This window comes from Lissotriton vulgaris, chromosome 4_1 (assembly GCF_964263255.1).
Source record: "Lissotriton vulgaris chromosome 4_1, aLisVul1.2, whole genome shotgun sequence".
In the NCBI taxonomy this organism is placed as follows: Eukaryota; Metazoa; Chordata; class Amphibia; order Caudata; family Salamandridae; genus Lissotriton; species Lissotriton vulgaris.
The window spans coordinates 924,128,605-924,152,583 of NC_141691.1; the positions used below are offsets into that span (position 1 = coordinate 924,128,605).

At 49.1% G+C, this 23,979-nt stretch overlaps 2 protein-coding genes across 3 annotated transcripts in view; both read left to right on the top strand.

The window, feature by feature from the left end:
- Nucleotides 1–23,979, top strand: part of LOC147722730 (uncharacterized) — a 637,985-nt gene that overhangs the window by 576,179 nt on the left and 37,827 nt on the right. The gene's annotated exons all lie outside the window — the stretch shown is intronic.
- Nucleotides 1–23,979, top strand: part of LOC147722731 (uncharacterized) — a 488,139-nt gene that overhangs the window by 190,357 nt on the left and 273,803 nt on the right. For both annotated transcript variants that reach the window (XM_086965201.1, XM_086965202.1), the window contains exon 12: nt 10,402–10,606. In XM_086965201.1, the coding sequence (XP_086821327.1) occupies nt 10,402–10,606 (205 nt within the window). The remainder of the gene's footprint in view (nt 1–10,401; nt 10,607–23,979) is intronic.

The following is a 23,979-nucleotide window of genomic DNA, read 5'->3' on the forward strand; positions in this document are numbered from 1 at the left end:
GACCAGATTCGAGGGCGTTCCCGAGAATTTTTGGCTTTTGGCTACGTCAGCCAAAAGCCGGGAACGCCCCCGAATCTGGTCCGGCCGGGCCGTGCTTGCTGCTGTCCTGCCTTCTTCTGTGTCCCTCCTCCCGCCCTCCCCCCTCCCCTCGCTGTCCTGTGCACGTTTCCCGCCTCCCTCCCGCCGTTCGTGTCCTCTCCCGCCCCCTGTGTCCTCTCCAGCCCCCCTCCCGCCGTCCGTTCCTCTCCCGCCCCCCCGTGTCCTCGTAGGTGCTTGTTTGTTTCAGAGCAGTCACTCGAGGCACCACATCCAGAGCAGCACTGGGACCGATGTATTGGGGCGGAGGCATCGTGAGTGTTTTTCCCGGGCACGTTTCCCGCCTCCCTCCCCCTCCCGCCGTACCCCCTCCCCCACCCCCTCCGTGTGCCGATCCTGCGCGTCGTGGTAGAAGCAACAACAAAAGAATTAAGCATTTGACGCTAATTTACAAAAATGGATTTCGGTACGAACCTGCTGGCAGTCTGCGCTATGAAGCCCGCACGTCAGTTATTGGTTTAAATACTATTTTGCAATGTTGCTTTACTCCATGTAACTCGTTTGTCATTTTGTCCACTCATCATTGGCATAGCTGGAATAGTATACTGGGGCGGAAACATTCTCTTATTCCGGCCTCTACATTTAAAGATCTTCTTTCATTCAATTTAGGTTCTGCCATCTACCAGCCTGTTTCTTACTTAATTTCTGACTAAGGCTGTATGGATTTCAATACTCTTTTACCCGAAAGCACGCAACTTGTACTTTGGGGTATCTCAAGTGAAAATTGAATGTGCGGCACTGAGAGAAAGTTTTCGACTGGAAATAACTTCTGGAGCCCGAGCTGCACATAGCGGCTATTCCGGAGCTGGAGCTGCCCGAGGAAGGTGAGCGCTCCGGGGGTGGCTGGCAGGACGGGCTGGGGCTGCAGAATTATTGAAAGAGTTCCCGCCCGCCCCCCCCCCCCCCAAGCCCTGGGAAAAATTTACGTTTTTGAGTTGGGTAGCAATAAACACCTGCTATGTCTCACGTGTGCTATGTTACATGCACATTTGTATCAGCAGAGGGACGTTATTACATAACACCGCGATGGCTCGCTGCATAGCTACGGTGCCAGTGGCACTAATGGAAAAAATAAAATCCTTACTCTTGGTTGGGTAAAGGACAGAGACAATTGAGGTACGGTGGGCCACTCCGTGCACTGTAGATGGTGCTGAACTAAACATACATATGCCACAGTATTTAGGGAGTATCGTACCTGGGTTAATAATTATGCCTTTACCTTTCTAATATCTGTGAAATGTCAATTTGATGTAAGATCAGCTTGTCAGAAAATCACCCCAGCACTTGGTTGTACAGGGGCAGTTCTAGCCCATCTTTGGCACGGTGCAAATCTATTATTATTCACCCAGCGTGAGCACAAGGACAGGCCTATCAACTTGCGGTGTTCACTTGTCGGCGTGATTAATCCATTTACAAGTCTAATAGGCGCCTGGTACAGTCTACGGCGAATTTCGATCGACTTGGATTATCGGCTGGTAATTTGGAGTGTTCAGTGTTCATGTTTGAGTGGCCCTTTCATGTTCTCGGCCGGTGGGGCTGGGATTGGTGAGAGGGCTGCGCCGAGCAAGGGTTGTCCAGAGGAAGACCAGCGGCTGCACTCACAAGTGCGAAAATCTGTTGCAGTGGTAGGCATTCCCGGGCCCCTTTGAATCGTCACTTCATATGTGCGTGTGAAGAGGTTCTACTTGCAGCCGACGTCTGGCAGTTAGCAAACCTCTTGTGCTGCAAAAAAACAAACATCCTGAAAATGAACACGCTTCTGGGAGATATTAAAGCTCATTGTAAGGGAACCCTGGGAAAAATTGACGTTTTTGAGTTGGGTAGCAAGTCAAGTCAAGTCAAAAAAACACTTTATTCGATTAAATTAAAATCACAAAAGTATGCTATACATTCATAGTTGATCATTGGAGTATATAAAGAAATTTTAAATAAATAGCTTAAAGACAAGACACATTATATACAAATACAAATTTCATATTTACAAATTTCGTATTTACAGAAGTTTTAGAAAATTAAAATGTTTCTCCTTATGCTTGCACTGTCTGTGATTTACTACAAAATTTCATTTCATTTGTACGGTTTGTAATATGGGGTTTGTTCGTTGATCTATTTACAATAATATTTACAAACCTATAATACAATCATTTAACAGTGCTACCCCGACTGGGCGTATAGTTTTTAGCAAAGGCTAGGACAGTTGATCAGTGACTTCGCTCTGTTTCGACGAGACCTAATGGACATAGTAAGAAAATTTGCTACCCCATACATGATTAGGGGTGTTTCCATTAATTGTAAAAACAGAAAGGCCGGTTTGACTTGGGTAAACTTATGATCATTTAATATGGGCTTAATATATTTCTCTCTTGCAATTCTAAAAAAAGGACAAAAAAAGAGAAAATGGAGAGAATCCTGGTCTGAGAAATCGTCACACTTACAGGGGGCGTTCTCATGTGGTTTACACCATTTGTTGTACTCACCCAACAAGAAGTGAGACTGATCAAAGCGAAATTTAGTGAGAAGCCACCGGTGGAATGGTTTGTTTGCTACCGCCAGGTATGGTTCGATAGCTAAGGATGTTTTTGTCAAAAAATGTGACCTCACGGTTGGCTTCATAATTTCGCGAGTTTCTCTATCGGCTTCTCTTTTCTTTATATATTCCAGTTTTGCCCAACTAATGTCATCTTTTTGTAGGCCTTCAGGGTTGGTATATAAATCAGGGCGGCCCAGATATTGTGCTATTTTCTTGATATATGAAAGCCACTCAATCTCAGCCACACGATCCCGCCCCATACAGTCTTTAATAATCGTGTGGTTCAATGTTAAATTGGGATTAAGCCAAGTTTTAATCCATGCCCTTAGTGGTGCAAGAGACAACATATCTTCAATATAACCCACCCCTAGTTCCAAATGTACTGAGTGAGCAGGTGTGGATTTTGGTAAGCCCAGAACAGATCGCAGAAATATGTTCTCCGCCCTCTGGATTTGGGTTGTATTCTTATGTCCCCAAATAGAGGCTCCATATCTTGCTATTGCCAGAGTTTTGGCTTTGTATATGGATAATATAGCCTCTGGTGGTTTGCCGCCAAGACGTTTGGCGAACCCCAATATAGCAGCAGAAGATCTTTTTACAGCTGCGGTCTTGTTCTGGATTTGTGGTGCCCATGTCCCTTTCTCGTCGAACACCACTCCTAGATATGTGAAGGTTTTAACCTTAGTGAGTGCGGCACCATTACAGGTCAGGGTTCTGATGTTACTTTTAGAATTACCCACAGCCATGACATGCGACTTTCCTGCGTTAATCACTAAATCCAGGTCTTGCATAAAAGCCCCAAAAGTGTTAAGTAGATGTTGAAGACCCTTCGGGGTCCTTGACATCAGCACCGTGTCGTCGGCATATAAAAGTACCGGCGTCACGGAGCCACCCATGCAGGGCACATCTGCAGAGGCAGTTTTTAGCGACTCACCAAGGGAGTTAATATAAAGGGAGAAAAGCATAGGCGCCAAGATGCACCCATGGCGCACTCCCCTTCCCGATTTAAAAAAAGAGGTACAGTTCCCTTCTTGGGTCATGCGGATAGTTGCCTTTAGATCACTGTGGAGTCGCGCCAAAAAATCCACAAGTGCACGATCCAGTCCCATTTCTAGGAGTATTGTCCACAGCTTTGACCTATTAACTAGGTCAAAAGCTGTGGACAAGTCCATGAAGGCCAGGTACATCATCCCCCTTGAAGCTACAGTGTATTTGCTCAGTATAAGGTGCAAATTGAGGCATTGATCTTCTGTACCTCTGGCAGATCTAAACCCATACTGTGCTTCACACAAGATGTTTTTATCGGTGGTCCAAGCTGAGATTCTCTCTAGTATTATTTTACCCAAGATTTTAAATGAGGAATCTAGCAGGGATATGGGTCTGTAGCATCTAGGGTCCCCCCTTTGACCCTTCTTAAATATGGGGATGATGACAGCCTGTGACCAGGTAGTTGGAGGTATTATCTTGTCTATATCAACTACATTAAAAACATTAGTAAGAACTGACCACATTGCTGAGTTTGTTTTGTACATATCTGCGGGTACGCCATCTGGCCCGGGGGCCTTCTGTGATGACATGCCCTCGATAGCACTCTGTACCTCTTTAATAGTAAAGCTTTGAAGGGGGGCTTGAGTGTCGATTGGTGTTAAATTAGGTGGTCCTAAGTCGCTGTTGCTGCCATAAATTTTTTGGAAATGGTCCAGCCATTCCTTCTCGGGAATATTTAGCTCTAGTGGCGCATTTTCTTTCCCATTGAACAAAGGTGTGTTAACAATGGTCCAGAACTTTGCGCTATCCCTCAGGGTAGCTTTTTCATACAAATTATCCCACGCCTGTTTCTTGATTTCCTTTTTCCTAGCTTGGATATCCTGATTGTACTGCTTCCTAAGCCTCGCCACCTCCACTCTATCACGGGGTACTTTTTTCAGTGCTTTTTGAAGCACTCAATGTGATTTGGAGCATGCATTATTGAACCACCCCTCAGCCTTTCTCTCTCTCTTTGTGGATTTACATTTTAAGTCGTCTGCCACCTGGCGACAGATGGCTTCAAAGGACCCAATGATATTCCCTTTAAATCTCAATGGCTCCCTACAAACATTAATATCGCTGCCCACTTTCTCATTAAGGGAGTAAAAGAACTCCTCAGGTATAACTTTGCTCCATTTCACCCGTCTCCCTTGATCCTTTACAATGATATCAACAACTATATCTACTTCAGAGTGTTTATTAAACAGTAATAAAATATTATCCTCCATATTCAACACAACCGGGTTGTGATCACTATGTGTGGTATGTATAGCATTATAAAAAATAACATTCTGCAACATAACTGGTGAAATAAATATATAATCAATAATACTGTTACAATCCCTGGCTCTGTAGGTTGAGACCCTTTCTTTACTATCAAAGAACTCTGGTTCGTAAAGTTCGTTTTCAAGAAGCAGATCTTCTAGGGTCGACCCTTTAACAGAATGTTCAAAATGTGGGGGTTGGAACATGTCTACATTCAAATTATCTATGAAATGACAGTTTTGTTGGCATAAATGTACATTAAAATCTCCTAACAAAATAAAATATGTCGGCGCGGTTTGACTCTCTTTAAAATTACACAAAAACGTATTCAGGGAATTGAGATTTTCGATATCGCCAGTGCCTTGGGTAGCGTTATAGAAGTTAATGTAAACGCATTTAGATTGATTAGTCAATGTGACTTCCAAAGCTAGAAAATTTTGGGATAGCGTATTTATTACTTTAGCAGTTCCATTCATTTTAACTGACATTAGAAATTGTAAACCTCCTTTGTTTCGACCAGAGTTTGAGGGTTGTGCTGCAAGAAAGTAGGATGTATACCCATCTATCCAGAAATCACAATCCGTATCCCATGTCTCCTGCAACGCTATCACATCATACTTTTTCAATATGTTCAACCAATTTATATCTTCCCTTTTAGAGCGGAGTCCTGCAATATTCCAACTCATTAGGTTAACTATGGAACCCCTTACATTGCTATTATTAGTTGTGGACGATGGGTCAGTAACACTGTCATCAGGAGCTAGTCAATCAATTTCTTCCAAATTTGATAGTGCCGAAAACATATTTGATATCTCCAGACCATTACTTAATTCACAGCCCTGGTTTACATGGGTTTTAGGTAACATACCAGTTGTTTGTGTTGCCCAAGGGCTAATACGGTGTGTTTTGGTTGGGAGAGCATTGCGACTTGCCCTTTCAGGGAGCTTTTTTGGGAGTACTGGTGGGGGGTAGAAGAAACCTAAGGGTACTGCTCTTATTCTATCCTCTCTAATCTCAGTTGCATCCCAAAAAAGGCGGGATGCCTCATGGGGTCGATTAAAGTTAACAATTAGACAATCCCCAGAGAATTTCTTCTTTGTATATCCCACCCAATCCACACGTCTACCTGTTTGGATGTATTCGGAAATATTGTTAGGGCCAGTACAGTTAGCATTGCACCATGTTTTTATATTGTCCAGTACTGAGTCATTTGACTCAGTTTCCCCAGGTTTTAAGACTGGAATATTCACCAAAATTGCGACAAAAGGTGTAGCTTCTGGTGGAAGGTGAACTGGTGGTCTCGGGCGAGGTCTTCTAGACCCTGCTGTGTTAAGCCCATCTTGAGTAGAGGTCAGGGGCATTGTCTGTGGTGGGCGGGGTTTGGGTGCGGAGTGCAGCTTAGTGCTAATTTTACTGTCCCCTTGCCCCATACCATGACCAATTGACCCTAGTAATGGTGCTGGTGGAAACTGGGGGTTGGCTAGTACAATATTTCCCTGCTCCATAGGGGATTGGAGTTGCCTCTGTGGGTTAGTAGGGGATTGTGGGGTGATATTGGGTGGTGGGCACCGATGATCTTTCTCAAAAGAGGTTACAAATTTATTTATCCTGTCACATTTCTTTAGAATATCGGAAACACAATCCCTTAAAGTATCGATAATATCTGTGGAGATTTGTATAAGTACCCCTTCAAGTTTGTCAACCAGGACCTTCTCCACCATGTCCTGGATAGATGATTCTAGGGCACTCAATGGGGTATTTTGTAGCTTGCGACGCTGTGCACCATGTGTCATACGTTTGTTAGTGCGCTTGCTAATCTGGGGTTCAGGCTCAGGTTCCTGGGTGCAGTCATGAGGAGAGTGTTCAGTTTGGCAATCAGTCACTTTTCCCTCCGCACCTTCTTGTACCAGTATATTGTCTATGTCTGCGTCTTGTAACCTAGTAATAGGTGCTTTTTCAACCAAAATTACCGGGTCCAAAGGGATTGGTTGTCTAGACAATGTAGGCAAAGTTTGACTATCCAATGGTAAGGGATCCAAGCCTAGTTCGCGCTCTTTGTCAGCGATTTCCTGGTTTAGCTTGCCGACAGCTGTGGTCAGGAACGACATAATGTTTGAAGATGCAGGGGTTTTCCGCGCAATTTTAGCCTTAGTTGTACCCCCATTTACAGACGTTTGTAGTTTGCGCTTACCCATTGTCTGGTGTGCAGATCGTAAGGGGGGTGCCCGACCCGTCCCCTGCTGGCCCCTGACGGCCACAGACGGCCCGCCCTCTGCCCGGGCTCCGCCCGGTGCCGCCCGCGCGCGTCCGCGAGGCGGAGGGGGCTGTTGCCTTTTGTTGCGCCTCCTGGCGCTCGAACAGGAAGTGGGCGGTGAAAAACCGCTAGGCACGCTGGGAGTTGTGGTCCGCTCCGCTCTGCGGCCGTGCGATGGCGCTGCACAGCGGCGGGGGCGGCCACAACGTCAGGAACCCAGTGGCGCTTGTCTGGAGCAGTGTAACGACCCCTCCTGGAGCCGGTATGTTTCAGAATGGTCCCCGCACCTCACCGGGTGCTGCTGCCTTTTGTTGCGCCTCCTGGCGCTCGAACAGGAAGTGGGCGGTGAAAAACCGCTAGGCACGCTGGGAGTTGTGGTCCGCTCCGCTCCGCGGCCGTGCGATGGCGCTGCACAGCGGCGGGGGCGGCCACAACGTCGGGAACCCAGTGGCGCTTGTCTGGAGCAGTGTAACGACCCCTCCTGGAGCCGGTATGTTTCAGAATGGTCCCCGCACCTCACCGGGTGCTGCTGCCTTTTGTTGCGCCTCCTGGCGCTCGAACAGGAAGTGGGCGGTGAAAAAACGCTAGGCACGCTGGGAGTTGTGGTCCGCTCCGCTCCGCGGCCGTGCGATGGTGCTGCACAGCGGCGGGGGGGCCACAACGTCAGGAACCCAGTGGCGCTTGTCTGGAGCAGTGTAACGACCCCTCCTGGAGCCGGTATGTTTCAGGGTAGCAATAAACACCTGTTATGTCTCACGTGTGGAATTGTTAGTTTTACTCCCTGCACAATTTTCTGGAAAGTTTCCCCTTCACAGTTCATTGCACGTATTTCGTTTTTTTTTCTCCTTCAATAAATGACCCACTTAAAAAAAAAAAAACAATTGAAATCTTTCGCTTTCAACACTTTTAGTTTTGACCCTCTCACTTTGCACCTTTTCGTCTTCGGTCTGTTCTTTATCAACTCATTCACTCACTGTATCAGTTGAGATATTTTGCAAAATAGTAGGCTCGTTGTTTTCGGAAATAGTTAATCAAGGAAGTTATGTAATGCAACTTTTATTTTTTCGGCTGTCTGCCTGCCTGCAGTGTCCGTGGTCCGTCTGTCTGTGTGTGTGCCTGCAGTGTCTGTCTGTCTGTGTGCGTGCAGTGTCAGCCTGTCTGTGTGTGTGTCTGCAGTGTCCGAGGTCCGTCTTTTTGTGTGCGTGCTGCAATGTCAGCCTGTCTGTTCGTTCCCCCAGCAAAAAAAAGTGAGCAACCACTGTCAAGACAACCACAGTGTCATGGAGCAGCCCCTCTCCTATTTGTTCCTTCCTTCAACAAATCTCGCACAGGGTGAAACGCCGAAGATGTGCCACTCCGTGCCAGCAGGACTAAGAAACAACCCTTGTGTCTAGGTTTACAATGTCAACCGGCCAGGATACGGTGCCTGTCTGTGTGCCTGTAGTGTCCATCTGTCTGTGTGCCTGTAGTGTCCGTCTGTCTGTGTGCCTGTAGTGTGCCGCTGTCTGTGCGCCTGCAGTGTCCATCTGTCCGATTGCAATGTCCGTCTATCTGTGTGCCTGCGGTGATCGGCTGTCTGCCTGCCTGCAGTGTCCGTGGTCCGTCTGTCTGTGTGTGTGCCTGCAGTGTCAGTCTTTCTGTGTGCGTGCTGCAATGTCAGCCTGTCTGTTCGTTCCCCCAGCAAAAAAAAGTGAGCAACCACTGTCAAGGCAACCACAGTGTCATGGAGCAGCCCCTCTCCTATCTGTTCCTTCCTTCAACAAATCTCGCACAGGGTGAAACGCCGAAGATGCGCCACTCCGTGCCAGCAGGAATAAGAGGACTTTGCAAACAGCAAAAAAAACTGGAGCACATTAAAACTTGGCTGCGCAGCCAAAGTAGTATATTATAACCAGCCACGTAAGAGGGCCGATCTGCGCTTGCGCAGAGTCCCCATCTCCAGACCTCACACGCGTCACCCAGCATCACAGGCACTGGTCACGCTCGAACCCACGCCATCTTAAACCTTTGCACCTAGGGTCTCCGTGCAAACCAGAGCGCTCCACAGCCCGGGGATGAAGCACTGTGTAAATGTCACAGTGCAGTACATGGTATAGGTCAATTCTACTACAGTACCTGCTTCAGTGCACACTTGCACTGAGAGCAACTGCTGTGCTGTGAGAGCTGTGTGGGCGGATGGCTGTGAGAGCGGATGGCTGTGAGAGCTGTGTGGGCTGTGTGGGCTGTGAGAGCTGTGTGGGCTGTGAGAGCTGTGTGGGCTGTGAGAGCTGTGTGGGCTGTGAGAGCTGTGTGGGCTGTGAGAGCTGTGTGGGCTGTGTGGGCTGTGAGAGCTGTGTGGGCTGTGAGAGCTGTGTGGGCTGTGAGAGCTGTGTGGGCTGTGAGAGCTGTGTGGGCTGTGAGAGCTGTGTGGGCTGTGAGAGCTGTGTGGGCTGTGAGAGCTGTGTGGGCTGTGAGAGCTGTGTGGGCTGTGAGAGCTGTGTGGGCTGTGAGAGCTGTGTGGGCTGTGAGAGCTGTGTGGGCTGTGAGAGCTGTGTGGGCTCTGAGAGCTGTGTGGGCTCTGAGAGCTGTGTGGGCTGTGTGGGCTGAGAGAGCTGCGTGGGCTGTGAGAGCTGTTGGCAATGTAAATAACAATGCCATTTATTTATAAGTAAAAAAAAAAAAGAAATGTCATGAGCAATGCCAATAACTCGAACTTTTCCAAAGGCGAAACCATTGCATTGTAAATGCTTGTTACTGTGAATGCACTGCTTAAATACTTGACATATTGCCTTTTATGTAAGCTTGATGGCTTTGTTTGTTACCCGGGATTGAGCACAGGTTTATTTAATTGAATTTCTGCGACATATAGCATGTGCCTGATGGCCTTATCCTTTGAGGTGGACACATTTCCTCCCCAAATAATAAGCCTTTTTACTACACTCGTTAAAATGTTTAGCACTTCTGCATAATCCACTACTTACACTGGGAAAATTTTCTGGGGAGGAGGAAATAAGGATGGTGCAGGATGTAGTGATGCCCAGGCTTCTATGAGTGCGATCCATTTAATGCAAAGCAAAAGTCTTGTCCAGGCTAAACGTGTGGCACACGCACAGCACCCTAGAGTGGATAACAGTCACAAGACTCCTGTATCCGGAGTTACTAGGGAATTAACATGTTCAGTGTTTTGTCCAAAATGAGCAAGGGGAGACCCAAAAGTTATGTCAACTAATATTTATCATATCATTAACAGAATGAATATGAACAGATTGAGAAAATTGTCAAAGCAAAGCGTGTAGCTGAGATCCTTGAAAAAGTAAAGCCATTGAATAAGGATGAAGCCATAGCCATGCAACGTGCCAAGGCCTTAAACAAGGCTGCAGAAGCAATGAATGCTAGTGCCGAGAATCGGATGAAGGATGACCGGGTACTGGCACCAAGGGGACATTTCGAGTTTGGTGAGAATTTTTCTTCATTTGTATTAGTGGATTATGTCTTAGCTCAAATCACGGACGCTCTCCTGCAAAGTGGATCTTGCTATTTGCCATGAGACTTTAAGGGATTACATGTATTGCTTTGCAGAGGCACTGCGCAAGAGATTACATAGAACATGTCATTTTTACCATGCTAAGTGATATAACAAGCGACTGTTAGTTCTGTACACGCTATGAATGAGATCAGGTAAGAAAATGCTCAGCCATGTTTTGTAGAAATTGTAAATGCCTTTCACTTCTAGCTAAAATTGTACAATATTTACTGTTGTATATTAACAGTCTTGCTTCTTCCCAGTTGGTTGTGTTTCTGCCACTAAACTTTCCTGTTTGGTATATTGCATCTTATAGCAAGCTAGGCTGCCAGAGGACTCTTGGATTACCAAGTACCAATGTTACATGGTCTTATAACCCTGGTAAGATAACTTGTTAGGTTATTAATCAACTTTAGATATGAATCACTAACCATGCACAAATGACATTTTATGAGCAGCTGTCCAAGCTTGAATTCTTCAAATCTATTTTGTTTTTATTTTGGTAGTTACACAATGTGCTTACCACCTAAGCCAGTAGGATTCTCAAGCTATTCCCAAATTTCAAAACCCTTCAGTGCTAACCCCACAAGTGCTCTGCATCAATCCTTTCTATTGTACCACGTTGGACATCCTGTTCCCCTTTATCCAGTTTCTACCTTCCATCCTCTCTTCCACCTCCCTTTTTTCACTCCTCAGGCACATCCCTTCCTCTTCAGTGATACCATTATTGCTGCCTTTTCTGCCTTTTTCTTCATCCTGATTACATCTGCAAATCATAAGGAAGGTTGCTAAGGCTATTGTTTGGTTACATAATATCAAGTATAGGACACTGGGTATTTTTATTTTGCTTCGTCCCCCCTCCCCCCCCCCCTTCCCCCTCCCCCCAAAAAAAACCCTACTCTGTTTTGCCCTGTTTTTAGCTTGCTGGATACTGGTTTTTGATTCTAACAGTCCAATGAAGCCTGCTAAACAGACCTCCGTCCCAGTCCTGCTTTCTTAAAACAAATTGAGGACTGAATGTTCTACAATCAGGGGGTGACTTTAGTACCACTGTAACTCCCTAGTAAATTGTTACCCTAGGAGGGTCCCTAATGGCTGCAGCCTATGCAGACTGTGCAACATGGTCCAAATCATGTTTGAAAACATGACCTGGCACACTCCTTTGTGCTATTCCAAAGACACTGCATGGACTATATGCAAGTCACCTCTGCCGCAGGCCTTGGAGCCTTAAGGCAGAGCACATTATAGCTTAAGTGAAGACATAGCTTCATGCAAAAAGAACAATTGATGGACAGAACAATTGATGGACAGAATGGAGAACAATGTCATACATTCACCCCAGTACAGAGATCTGGGCCTAAATCCATCATTTTTTTGCTCACCATGACATTCCAGTTTGGACCCAGCCATGTGCAAATCAGTCTTGACCCTGCGCCCAATAGGAACAGTCCAGCCTGAACTGCCAGGCCAGGTCCTCCCTGGACTGGAAACAAGCATCCTAGGACCGGTTTCGGGCTTTCAGCCCTCATGGGCTTCATGAGCAGATATGCCCTTGTGATGTCTAGTTTTATTCCTAGAAATTGCAGGTGAACAGGGAAGCCGTTTTAAGGTGTGTACTGGGCACTAGTCAAACGAGTTTCCCAGCTGCATAATGGCTTCACTGGAACCTATGGTGTTTGTTATCAAGCACCTTGTGTTAATAAACCCTCACTGATTCCATTGTTGAATTTATTATTACAGGCACCCAGAGCGTACCTTAGAGGTACCCCCTGAACCCTACTGGTTCTCAAGTGTGCTGGCTGACTGGTCCTGTCCAGGCTGCCTCCAGTCTAGTTTCTGACCCCTAGGATGTGAGAACCTCGCTCTCAAAGGTCAGGAACAATGCCTGCTCTGGCACAAAGTTTTTACACCACCTCCAGCAGGTTAGCTAGTAAATTAGCATGTATAGGCAGGGAGCTTCTAAGAGCACACTGCTATGCAAGCCTGGTTTCCCACAGACCTGGAGGGTGCCACCCCCTGAGGCCCAATTGGCACCAGAACAGATGGCAAATAAGCTATGAAGGAGGCGGGTTGCCCTGCCAGGCTGTATATGTTTGGAAAACCAGGGAACCCCAAAATACTATGACCAGGGGTAGTAATATGGTTTAGGAAAACAGTGGTCTTGGTGAGGCCTAAAGGGGTCCTCTGGTAGCAAAGGCTACTGCTTACTAGAATGAGTGTCACTCCAGCGCAAATTAGTTAACTGAATCTAGATTGGACTCAGTAAGCAATAGATGTGTGGACGCAAGGTTTCTTCGACTGACCTCACATTTAACTAACATCATAAAAAGGAATATCTGTTTTGCAGCATGAATCTTTCTGGATACACTATGCTGTGCATTATTTCGCGGTCTAGTAGTTGGGTCCGGATTCCTAGTATTTTTTTTTTTTCCGTAGCCCAGGTGGGCGTCGACGTCCCACCTTTGATGTATTTCCGGTGACGTCGCCACGCTTCCTGCGGAAGCTCCCACTCCTGGGCGCCATCTTCAGATTCTTTTTTCCGCGGTTGGGTCTAGAACGTTCCCGAAAGGGCTCCAGACATTTTTGGAGAAAGAAGAAGAAAAATACGCACTTTTGCAAGAAAAGAGATTGAAAAGACTACAGGAGACTACATCATCGAAGAGGACGACGAAGGGGAAGAAGAACTTCAAGAACTTCGACGTCCATCGGAGAATGCAAGCTCAGGGGGCCCCCTGAACCCATGAGATGGACAACACTCCTTTCAAATTCTGCCACCACAAGTACGCGCAGAAGGACCAGCACCCGGTCTGCAACCTTTGCCTACCGGTCGACCACAAGAGCGAGGACTGCAACGCCTGCTCCGCCTTCACGCCGAAGACTCTTCGAGTGAGAAAGAGACAGAGGATAGCCATCGCCACCATGCAGGGCAAGGGACAGCCACCGTCCCTTGGAGACCTGGGGCTATCCTCAGACGAGGAGGACAACGCCGCCGCCGAACAAGACGGCTACACGGTCATAGAGACCGATATTATGAAGACTCCAAAGAAGGTAGGAGACTCTACGGCCCCTAGGGCACCAAGAGACCCAGAGTCTCGAAAAATTGAGGGCAAAACCTCGAAAGTGCAGACGCCGAAGTTTTCACCAAGGCACAGCGGATCCCCTGAGAAGGACTCCCAGGCGCCGAGAGCTGGAGAACAGCAAAAGACGCCGAAAATCGCCCCCGAGAAGGAGCTTACGACGCAGAGGGAAAAGGACCCGAAGGGCCCTTAAGCGCTACCAAAGGACCCAAGAGCCAGTTAGGCACCGAAACCTTTTACGAAAGTCAGCTCGGCGCCGAAAAGAGCGGCCGATCCATTCGACGCAGACCACGTGGCCGAAATGGAGAAAAAGACTCCTCGAGGCCAAGATGGAAAACATCCTGCAGCGGAAGAAAGATTTTGACGCCAGGATGAGAAGAATACACCATCCCGACGAAACCTAGGCTACAGGTGGTCTAGGAAACTGAGGAGGAGGACTACGACGTCGAAGGGTAGTTGGTGGACGTCGAGACCTTCGACCAAGAAGAGGAGGCCTCCTACTACGAGGAGGAAGGAGACTACGACCGCAGGACACTCCTCGGGTCTGCATCCTCGGAGACTCAGGATATAGATTGGCAGGACGTCTACACCGAGAGCCCAGAGGAAGCAGTTGACACGTACCCCTCAAGGTCCTTGCTGCCAGATGACATTGGGTCTACAACACAGTCATCAGGAATGCAGCTGCAGTTTTCAAAGTAAAATTCAACGAAAAAAAGCAGAAAGCAGCCTTCCTTCTAGAGACACTGCTCCCTACTCAAACGAGGAGCCAGTTCCTGCCCATGCTCGACAGTGTCATGGCACAGGGAAAAGAGGCTTTCAAAGAATCAGCTACATGCAAAGCCGTCACTCCCAGGTCGGAGAAAAAGTATAAACATTCCTCCAAGGACCCACCCTACATTCAGGGTTCGGTCTCAGCAGACTCAATCATCGCAGCCACAGCAAGAAAGAGGGCCAATGTGCCTACCACTTCTGGGCCACCTCCAGACAAAGAAGCAGGAGGATGGATCTGGTGGGGAGAAAAATTGAACGGAATGCCGCAATGCACTGGCGCATGGCGAATTCCAATGCTCTGCTCAACAGGCACCAATACCAGATCCTGGAAGAGCTGGGCGATTTAGTAAAGAACATGCCACAGGAATTCAAACAAAGAGCTGAAAACCTTGTCGAAGAGGGGAAGAATGTAGCGGATTCTTGCCTCCGGACTGCCCTGGACGGAGCAGACACCTCCAGCAGGCTCATGATGATGGGCGTCACGGAGAGAAGACAAGCCTGGCTCAGAATTTCAGGCTTCAAGCCAGAAGTGCAGCACAGCATCCTTAACACAACGTTCAACGGAGAAACGCTGTTCGGGGCGCCAGTTGACGAGAAACTCAGCCAACTGAACAAGGATAACGAGACTGCAAGATCCATGGAGCATTGCAGTACGGAGGTACTAAAAGGGGCACCCCATAACAAAGACCTAACAGGAGGGGAGGAAACCAGCCAGGTACATCACACCAGGGGTTCCAACAAGCCCACCAAGCAGACACCCAGACACAGCAGGGGCAGCAAAAACAGTCCTGGCAGTACCAACCATGAGGCCAGTCCTTTTGCAGGAGAGGGAATGGACGTTTACATAATAAGAGGGGGGGGACAGCAGCCCGCCTCTAAGTGACTTAATAAAACTCCATGTGCCCACCCGAGCAAATACTCCCAGGGTGGAGCACAAACACATTGGACAGGAGTTACACGAACTAGACACCTCCGTACACGTAAGACCAGTGGGAGGAAGACTGAAACACTTGGGTACTCAACATCATGCAGTACGGGTACTGCAGAGAGTTGGAGGGAAAGCCAACGGACAGAAAACCAAAAAGGCCACTAGCAAGGAAAGACCTAGAGCTCCTTCGGGAGGAAGCAAAGGAGCTCCTGCAAAAACAAGCCATAGAGCCAGTACCTTACAGGGAAAGGAACAAGGGCGTATACTCCACATACTTCCTGGTACCGAAGGTGGACGAAACTATGAGACCCATCATGGACCTAAGATTCTTAAACAAGTTCGTAAGAACGCAAAGGTTCAAGATGACCTCCCTACAAGAGGTACTTCCTCAATTGCAAGGCGGGGACTTCATGGTAACCATAGACCTAAAAGATGCCTACCTGGACATCCCAATGAACAGGGGCCACAAACACCTGCTCAGATTCATCATCGGAGAAGACCACTACCAGTTCACAACCCTGGCGTTAGGGCTAAAATCGGCACCAAGGGTTTTCATAGTGCCTCGCAACAGTCGTAGCACACCTACGAAGGGAAGGGAAGGGATACACGTGTACCCTTACCTGGACGACTGGCTGATCAAAGCAAGCTCATACAAAACGTGCAAGCAGCACGCACAGAGAGTGACCAGCACACTGATGAACCTAGGATTCTCCAACCACTGGGGAACAAGAGTGTCACGTCCGCTACCAACAGAATTCAGGCTTACTCCTGAGGAGGCACCACTGCTCCCAGCAAAAACGGTGCGCAACTTGGGTGTTTGGGTAGATGGAAACCTCCAAGTGGAATCGCAGGCCAACAAAACGATTAGCGTCTGCCTCTCCCTGCTGCGCATGCTAAGGAAGATTCTCCCGCTTCTTCCAAATGATAGTCGGTCCTTGGTGGTTAGGAGCATAATTCTAAGCAGACTGGACTATTGCAACTCTTTATATCTAGGTGCACAGCAATACATTACGGAGGGGTTGCAAAGAGTCCAGTCCATGGCAGCAAAGTTGGTGCTTAATAGACAGCGCAGATCCTCCACAGCCATGGCTTTGAGCGAGCTTCATTGGCTGCCTATTAACCCCTCCCCTGCTGATGACGGAACCGCTCCGTCATCAGCTACAGTTGAGCTGTGCTGATGACGGAGCGGTTCCGTCATGGCCCAGCCGCCGCGCCTGCGCGGCGCTGATTTCGCGCCTGCGCGGGCGTTCTAAAGAGCGGGGCGGGTCATGACGGAACCGCTCCGTCACCAGCATAGCTCAACCGCGGCTGGTGATGGAGCGGTTCTGTCACCAGCATGCGGCCGCCCCGCCCCTTTAGCGCTGCGGCGGAATAGCCGCCGCAGCGAATGGGTTAAGGTGAGAATTTGTTTTAAATCTCTCTGCATTGTTTACAAGGCGGTTCACGGTCTGGGACCTGCCCCCCTACAAGAGAGGCTCACTTGGTATAATCCCAGGAGGAAACTCCGATCCTCTAATGCTAATTTGATCACGGCTACTAGATTCAAGAAATCTAGGATGGGGGGCAGAGCTTTTAGTGTGGTAGCTACACGATTATGGAATGAGCTGCCGCAGAACCTCAGACAAAGCGAATTACTGACCTGCTTTAGGAAGAATCTGAAATCTTGGCTATTCCCTAGGAGCTAAAACTAGATTGTATCCCCGACCGCTTCTACTGCTTTCATTTCTGCAATCTAAGCGCCAGGATACCCGTAGGGTGACAGACGCAGCTCTAACAGAAGGGGCAAGCTCGGACAGTGAGGATAGCCAGCAATATCATGGGCATGATGGCATCATGCATGCACCTAGTGCCAAACGTACGGCTCCACATGAGACCTTTACAGGAATGGCTTCAGGAGCAATGGTCACAAGCTACAGGTCGTTGGGAGGGTCTAGTGGTTGTAACGCACAAGGTGCAGAAAGAGATGGCATGGTGGAAAATGGGGAACATAACAAGGGGGAAGCCTCTGATGCAACCAACGCCAACACTGACCATTACCACAGACGCGTCCCAGAGGGGATGGGGCGCTCACATGGAGAAACTCAAAGTAAGAGGCCTGTGGACACCAGCAGATGCGGTCAGACACATCAATTGCCTGGAGTTGAAGACCGTTTTCCTAGCCATAAAGGCCTTCCAAACAAAACTGTACAACCAGAGAGTGTTGATCCAGACAGACAACCCAATAGCGATGTTTTACATCAACAAGCGGGGGGGACACAATCAGCCCCGCTTTCTAAACTAGCGCAGGAGATATGGAGATCGGCCATCCCACTCAAGATTGACTTGCTAGCCATACATCAACCAGGAAAGGACAATGTAGAAGCAGACTGGCTCAGCAAACCGACATCGGCATCCCACTCGTGGGAACTCGATGCACAAGAGACGAGGAGGCTCTTCGACAGGTGGGGGTCACAGTCGGTAGACCTATTTGCAACACACAAATGCAAAATGCCAAAACTTCGCATCCAAACAGCCAGGGGAGGGCTCCCTGGGGAATGCCCTATGGATAGACTGGTCCAGGACATTTACTTACGCTTTTCCCCCGATACCGCTGATACACAAGTGCAGAGCGAGCAACATGACCCTGATACTGGTGGCACCACAGTCGGCCAGGCAGACATGGTACTCGCAGATCATGGAGATGACATAGTGCACCCCACAGATTCGGCAGAAGAAAGGACTTTCTCTCCATGCAAAACGGAGAAGTGCTGCACCCGGAGCCAGAGAGCCTGAGCCTCGTAGCGTGGCTCCTGAGGACATGGAGTTTGCGCATTTGAAACTGCCAGAATGTACCCTAAGGGTACTTCGGGAGGCATGAAGACCCAGCACATGGAAGTGCTACGTAGCGAAATGGAAGAGATTTACACTTTGGTGCAGGAGGGAAAAGCTACACAATAAGATGAAAAATGACTTAACAGTGCTAAAGTACCTCACGCACCTGCTTGACAAAAATCTGAGCTCATCCTCACTGAGGGTTCACTTGGCAGCGATAGTCGCTTACACGAGAGGGGAAACGTGCAAGAGTTTCTTCACATCACTGGTCGTTATGAGATTCCTGGAGGGAGCAAAGCGGATCGCACCGCCAAAGAGGGTGCCACCACCTGCATGGAACCTTAACCTAGTCCTAACGGAACTCATGAAGGAACCTTTCGGATCGATTCACAAGGCCTCCCTAGAACTGCAGGCACTAACACTAAATGAACCCTACATACAGATACACAGCGATAGGGTGGTGAGAACGGACCCACACTCGATGCCTAAGGTGGTGTCAAGGTTCCACTTGAATCAAACTATACAGATATCGAGTTTCTTCCAAAAACCGGCAACAAGAGCTAAAAGGGCACTGCACACTCTGGACGCCAGAAGGGCAGTCATGCACTACATTGAGAGAACGAAGGAACACTTGAAAACAAAGCAGTTCTTTGTGTCCTTGGCTAACAGTTTCATGGGGAAACCAGTAACTAAAGGAACAATTGCGCGATGGATCGCCCAAACAATACAGTTCTGCCACAAGCGGGCAGGAACTAACAGATGGGACACGTGCCCACTCTACCAGGAAAAAAGGGGCTACAATAGCTTTCCTAGCTAACGCACCAATTCAGGACATATGCCTAGTGGAAACACGGGCTTCAGTGCACACGTTCACGAAGCACTACTGTGTGGATATACAGATGAACAAGGAAGCTCAAGTCGGACAAAGGGTGCTTCATCACATATTCAATAACCAACGCTCATCTTCCACCCAGCCGCCACAAACTTGTAAAACCGTACAAAGTCTATGCACAGCATAGTGAATCCAGAAAGATTCACGCTGCAAAACTAATAGTTCTTACCTGTCTATGTAGTTTTTGCAGCTTGATGATCTTTCTGGATTCACTAGCGAACCAGGGACGTCGACGCCCACCTGGGCTACGAAAAAAAAAAAAACAAAGAAAGGACTATGAATCCGGACCCAACCACAAGACCGCGGAATAATGCACAGCATAGTGAATCCAGCAAGATCAAGCTGCAAAACTACACCGACAGGTAAGACACTATTCGTTTTTTCAAATAGTTCTGGTGCTCACACACATGTGAAGGTGCGTGAAGTGAAAGTGCTTAGTGACAATTAAACTTTACATCGCATTGAAAACCATATTCAAAGACTCCTAATTAAATGTAGTAGGGGCGGAGCTTACCAGCGTCTATGCCGGACTTGTGAGCGCTGAGCTCCGTGCCATCACCCACAATATCCGATAAATTATCCTGATTCGACGGACCTACAGACTCACCAGTGCGTACCATCGCTGCAGAAGTCCTATCGGCACACTCTGCTGGACATTTGGCGACGATTGGCTGAAAATCGGCGAAGTTAAGGGACCCGCGAAGGTCGACCATTCAGGGCCCGAAAGCAACGGGCTCGCCCATGTGCCTGGCCGGCGTGCGTGCTCCGACGTGCGGCCAGTAGGGGCGCGTGACCCCGGAGGATTGCGGCCCACCTCCGTCGCGGTTCCCCGGGATAAGTGGCTGTGCCCATCGCCCTGAGCGGCAACGAGCAGGTACGGGATCAAGGGTAGACACCGGCGCCAGCAGCTGGAAGCCTCGCTGTGACCTGCGCCCGTCTTCAAGCAGCTTTGGCGGCAGCCCTCCGAGTGCATCGAGGACATTGTCTCTGGTGCCTGAGCGTTACCCCTGGATTGCGCGGTCTCACAGTTGGAGACTGGGGTGCCCGGCGAGGCCCCCCACAGAAAGCGCCAGGAATCACCAGGGGACGCAGGGACTGTCCCACTGTTTGCGCGATCAGCCTTCGGGGGCCTGGCAGAGTCGGAACGCGGGAGTATTCCTGAGGCGGGACGGCGGGGGTTGGCCTGGACTGGGGTGCTGCCGATTGCGGGATCTCCCACTGGGACCCCGGACAATTTCGGTTCGTGCTGCAGACTGACCCCCCCCCCCATTGGAATTGCAGCGTTGTGGCGCTCTGGGAAGTGTTGCAGCACCCCCAGGGAGGGTGCGCCGCGTGGGACATGCGCGGACGCATTGCAAGAGGCCGCGCGACGAACAAGGCCGCCCTTGGACCTCAGTGGAAACTCACCTGTGGTGGGTACGGGCAACAGTGCTGGGGGTACCCACATACCAGCTCAACCGGAACCAAGTGCCAGTGCTCTCCGGGAGGGGCTGTTAGGCCGCAGCCGCACTAACTGAGACCTGAGGGCATAGTCTGCTCGCCAGCAGAGTGGTGGAGTCGGCTGCGACGGAGCGGTGTAGCATTGTCTTATTGGATCCTGAAGCAGAGTTTAGTGGGTGGCGGCGAAGAACCTGAGAGGTGAGGCGAGAACACCACTGTGATCCCATTGCCCTTGGTCGTTGCACACACAGGTCTACTACCAGCACTGAGAGGCGAGGCTCAGGCCGCTCCCGACAACGAGATATGGGCAAGAATGACAGGACCCAGACTAAACTGGCGTTCGACCAGCGCTGGACAAAGGTCTCTGAATAGCCGGCGCCTGACCTCCCTACAAGGAGCGCTGGCCCGGAAAACACGCTGTATGCCGACTTCAAGGACATGCTTGTGTCTACGGAGAAGGGGCTACAAGGTAGCATTGGGTCCATCGGTACGAAGATCGACGCGCTCACCTACCGCATGTCGGAGAGGGTCGACAAACATGCAGAGAGACTCGACATGTCTGAGAGACGTATCACTGAGGTGGAGGAGGCACAGACGGAGTGGGATAAAGACCGCAAACAGTTCTCCAGACTCCTACAGGTCATTCAGGATAAATCGGAAGACTTGGAAGCCCGCTCGAGGCGATCGAACATACGCAACACAGGGATTTCGGAGACAACGCAAACAGGGAGGACGGAACTGTTCGTAGAGCAGCTACTGGTCACCCTGTTGGGAGAAGATGTCTTCTCCCCGATGTTTATCGTTGAGAGAGCGCATCGCACGCTGGGCCCGCAACCACGCACGGGAGCGCCGCCAAGGCCGATAATAGAGAAACTGCTGAATTACAGAGATCGTGACACGGCGCTGCGGGTGGCCAGAGACAAGGGGAAGCTGCAATTTGAAGGTATGGAGGTCTCCCTGCGGCAAAAGTTCAGGAGGAGCGGCGACACTTTGCTCCATACAAGAGACAATTGCGGGAGTTTGGCCTCGACTACCCAATGCTGTACCGGGCGAAATTGCGTATCAACAGACGGGGGCACTCACACTTCTTTCCTAAGGAACTTCAGAAATCGCTAAAGGAATGGACCAAGGAGCAGAGGAACAGCCCACACAGATCGACCGGACACCAAGCAGAAAGCAGCACTCTGGATGAACAGGAATAATACCCAAGTGGCCTGCTGCGTGGCCAGACTTCTGAGGCACCTGACACTGAGCAGTGCTTTGCTGATGAAACGCTGCACTAGTGAGACTCTTTGGTGAGCTAACATGCAGGGGTGAAGAGGCGGAAGCATCCTGCGGACTCCTGACGGTTGGTGGTTGGGTGAGATCACTCCATTTTGATATGTACCAGCTGTCTTTGTGCCCTTCCCTCACTGCCATAGAACATTGAATGCAGAGATATGTGGTGGGAGTGTAGAGGGGACTGCTTGGGTGCCGCCCTGAATGGTCACATGCCGTGCCCTGGTTTGACCGCCCGTTGAGAGACATTGACTGGGGTGATGACGCCTGGGGCCATAGTCGCACAGTACACAGATGTGGAACTATTGTGTGATTCTTATGGCGACCTCTGCCCTAGCGCTTATAGCTCAAACCGCCCCCAGGTGGGCTTTGCCTGGGGAAACCCAGGACATTTTTGTATGTTTGAAGTTGGAGGGTGGTCAGGCCAGGTTGGGGGTGGTCTGCAGTGGGTGGGGGGGTAGTGCAAGTTGAGGGACGTTGTTGTTGTGCTCGGGGGGAACTGAAAGTTATGCCATGAACAGTATTGCCCGATTTTACTTGTAGAAGAAATGTTGATGTAGATTTGCAGAGACTGTTTGAAGGTGGAGGATAATGCTATTCGCTGCCACTCTGATTTCACCCCTGGGACGGCTGACCTAGGCGGGGCGGCCGCTGACTGCGGTCTTGAAACACTACAGGCCTTAACCTGGAATGTGAGGGGGCTAAATGATCATCGCAAGCTTCGGAAGGTGTTGAACTACCTACATAGACATCACATTGATCTCGCACTCATACAGTAGACACACCTCCCTCCTCAGAGCAAGATGCTCAACACTAAAGGCATAAGGGGTAACAGCCTAGCAGCGGGATTCACCACACACTCTAGAGGGGTGATTACATGGGTCAACCCACGATCCCAATTAAAGCTGACATTGATTGAAGCGGACTCGGAAGGGCGCTATCTGATTGCAAGATGTGTGGGTAAAGGACACTTCTCTTCCAGGGGATCCTCATCAATAGTCATAAGCATTAGAATATTCCCGCCCATGCGCGGGACCCCGGAAACAATATATTATATGTGCCCCACATATACATATACATATATATATAAATATATATATATATAAAAATAAGCAATTGCAGCCAAATAAAACAGTAGAGCTGGAATATGCTGTGAAGAATTTCCACCATACATGTGTATTAGCATTAGAAACATGATAAACAACACCAATGCTTGTTTAGAAACTGTTTTAATGCTTAGAAAACAGCAGAAATTCTTATAAGACACTGTAAGCATATACAGCTCCCAGGCTGCATTGCAAATACCCAGTCTAAAAAGACTGAAAAGCTAACCCTGTGGCTGCATGTACCAAAACTGACGCTGTGCCTTTAAGGCACCTCTGCCCCTAGCTTCCCATCATGCCTCAGGGGTTACAGTTGGGTCAGTTGTTCTTTCCGGCTCCTTCAGGAAGGACCCTGGATACACAGCTCCACAGTTTTTTCTGCCTTTTTCAGTCAGAAAAGCTTCTAAAGAAAATTTTTTTGATTTACTTTGACTTTTTACATCAGGGTCAAGTAAATAACTGCTTAGCAGTCGAATTTTTGTGAGGTTTTTCCTGTCAGGATGCCTTCATTATTCGATGATTGCCCTTCTTGTGGCCACAAGAAGGCAAAAACGGACTCTCATGAGGTCTGTATTTTATGCTTGCCAGAAGATCATGATCCAAAGGACTGTTCTCATTGTCAAAACCTGTCTGACAGAACTTTAAAAGACAGGGAGAGGAACAGGCTCTATGGTTTGGCCCAAAGATCCATGAGGGGAAGATCTACAGAGAGGAAGAGTTCAAAGAGACCCAGAACTCCCTCCAAAGGCAAGTCAGAGCGTCCATCGACCTCAGCGCCGGGCTCGGCGCTGAAAAAACAACATCTGATGGAAAAATCGAAAGATAAAGCTCCGTCGACGTCGGGACCGGCGTCGACGAGGAAATCGTCGTCGAAAAGAAAATCACCGACGACGAAGAAAGCTCCGCCGTCGTCAACTAGGCGACGATCGGCGTCGAGAGAAGCCACGAGATCTCCGTCGACGAGAAGATCGACGTCAAGACGTAAGTCAACTCCGCCGCCGTCAA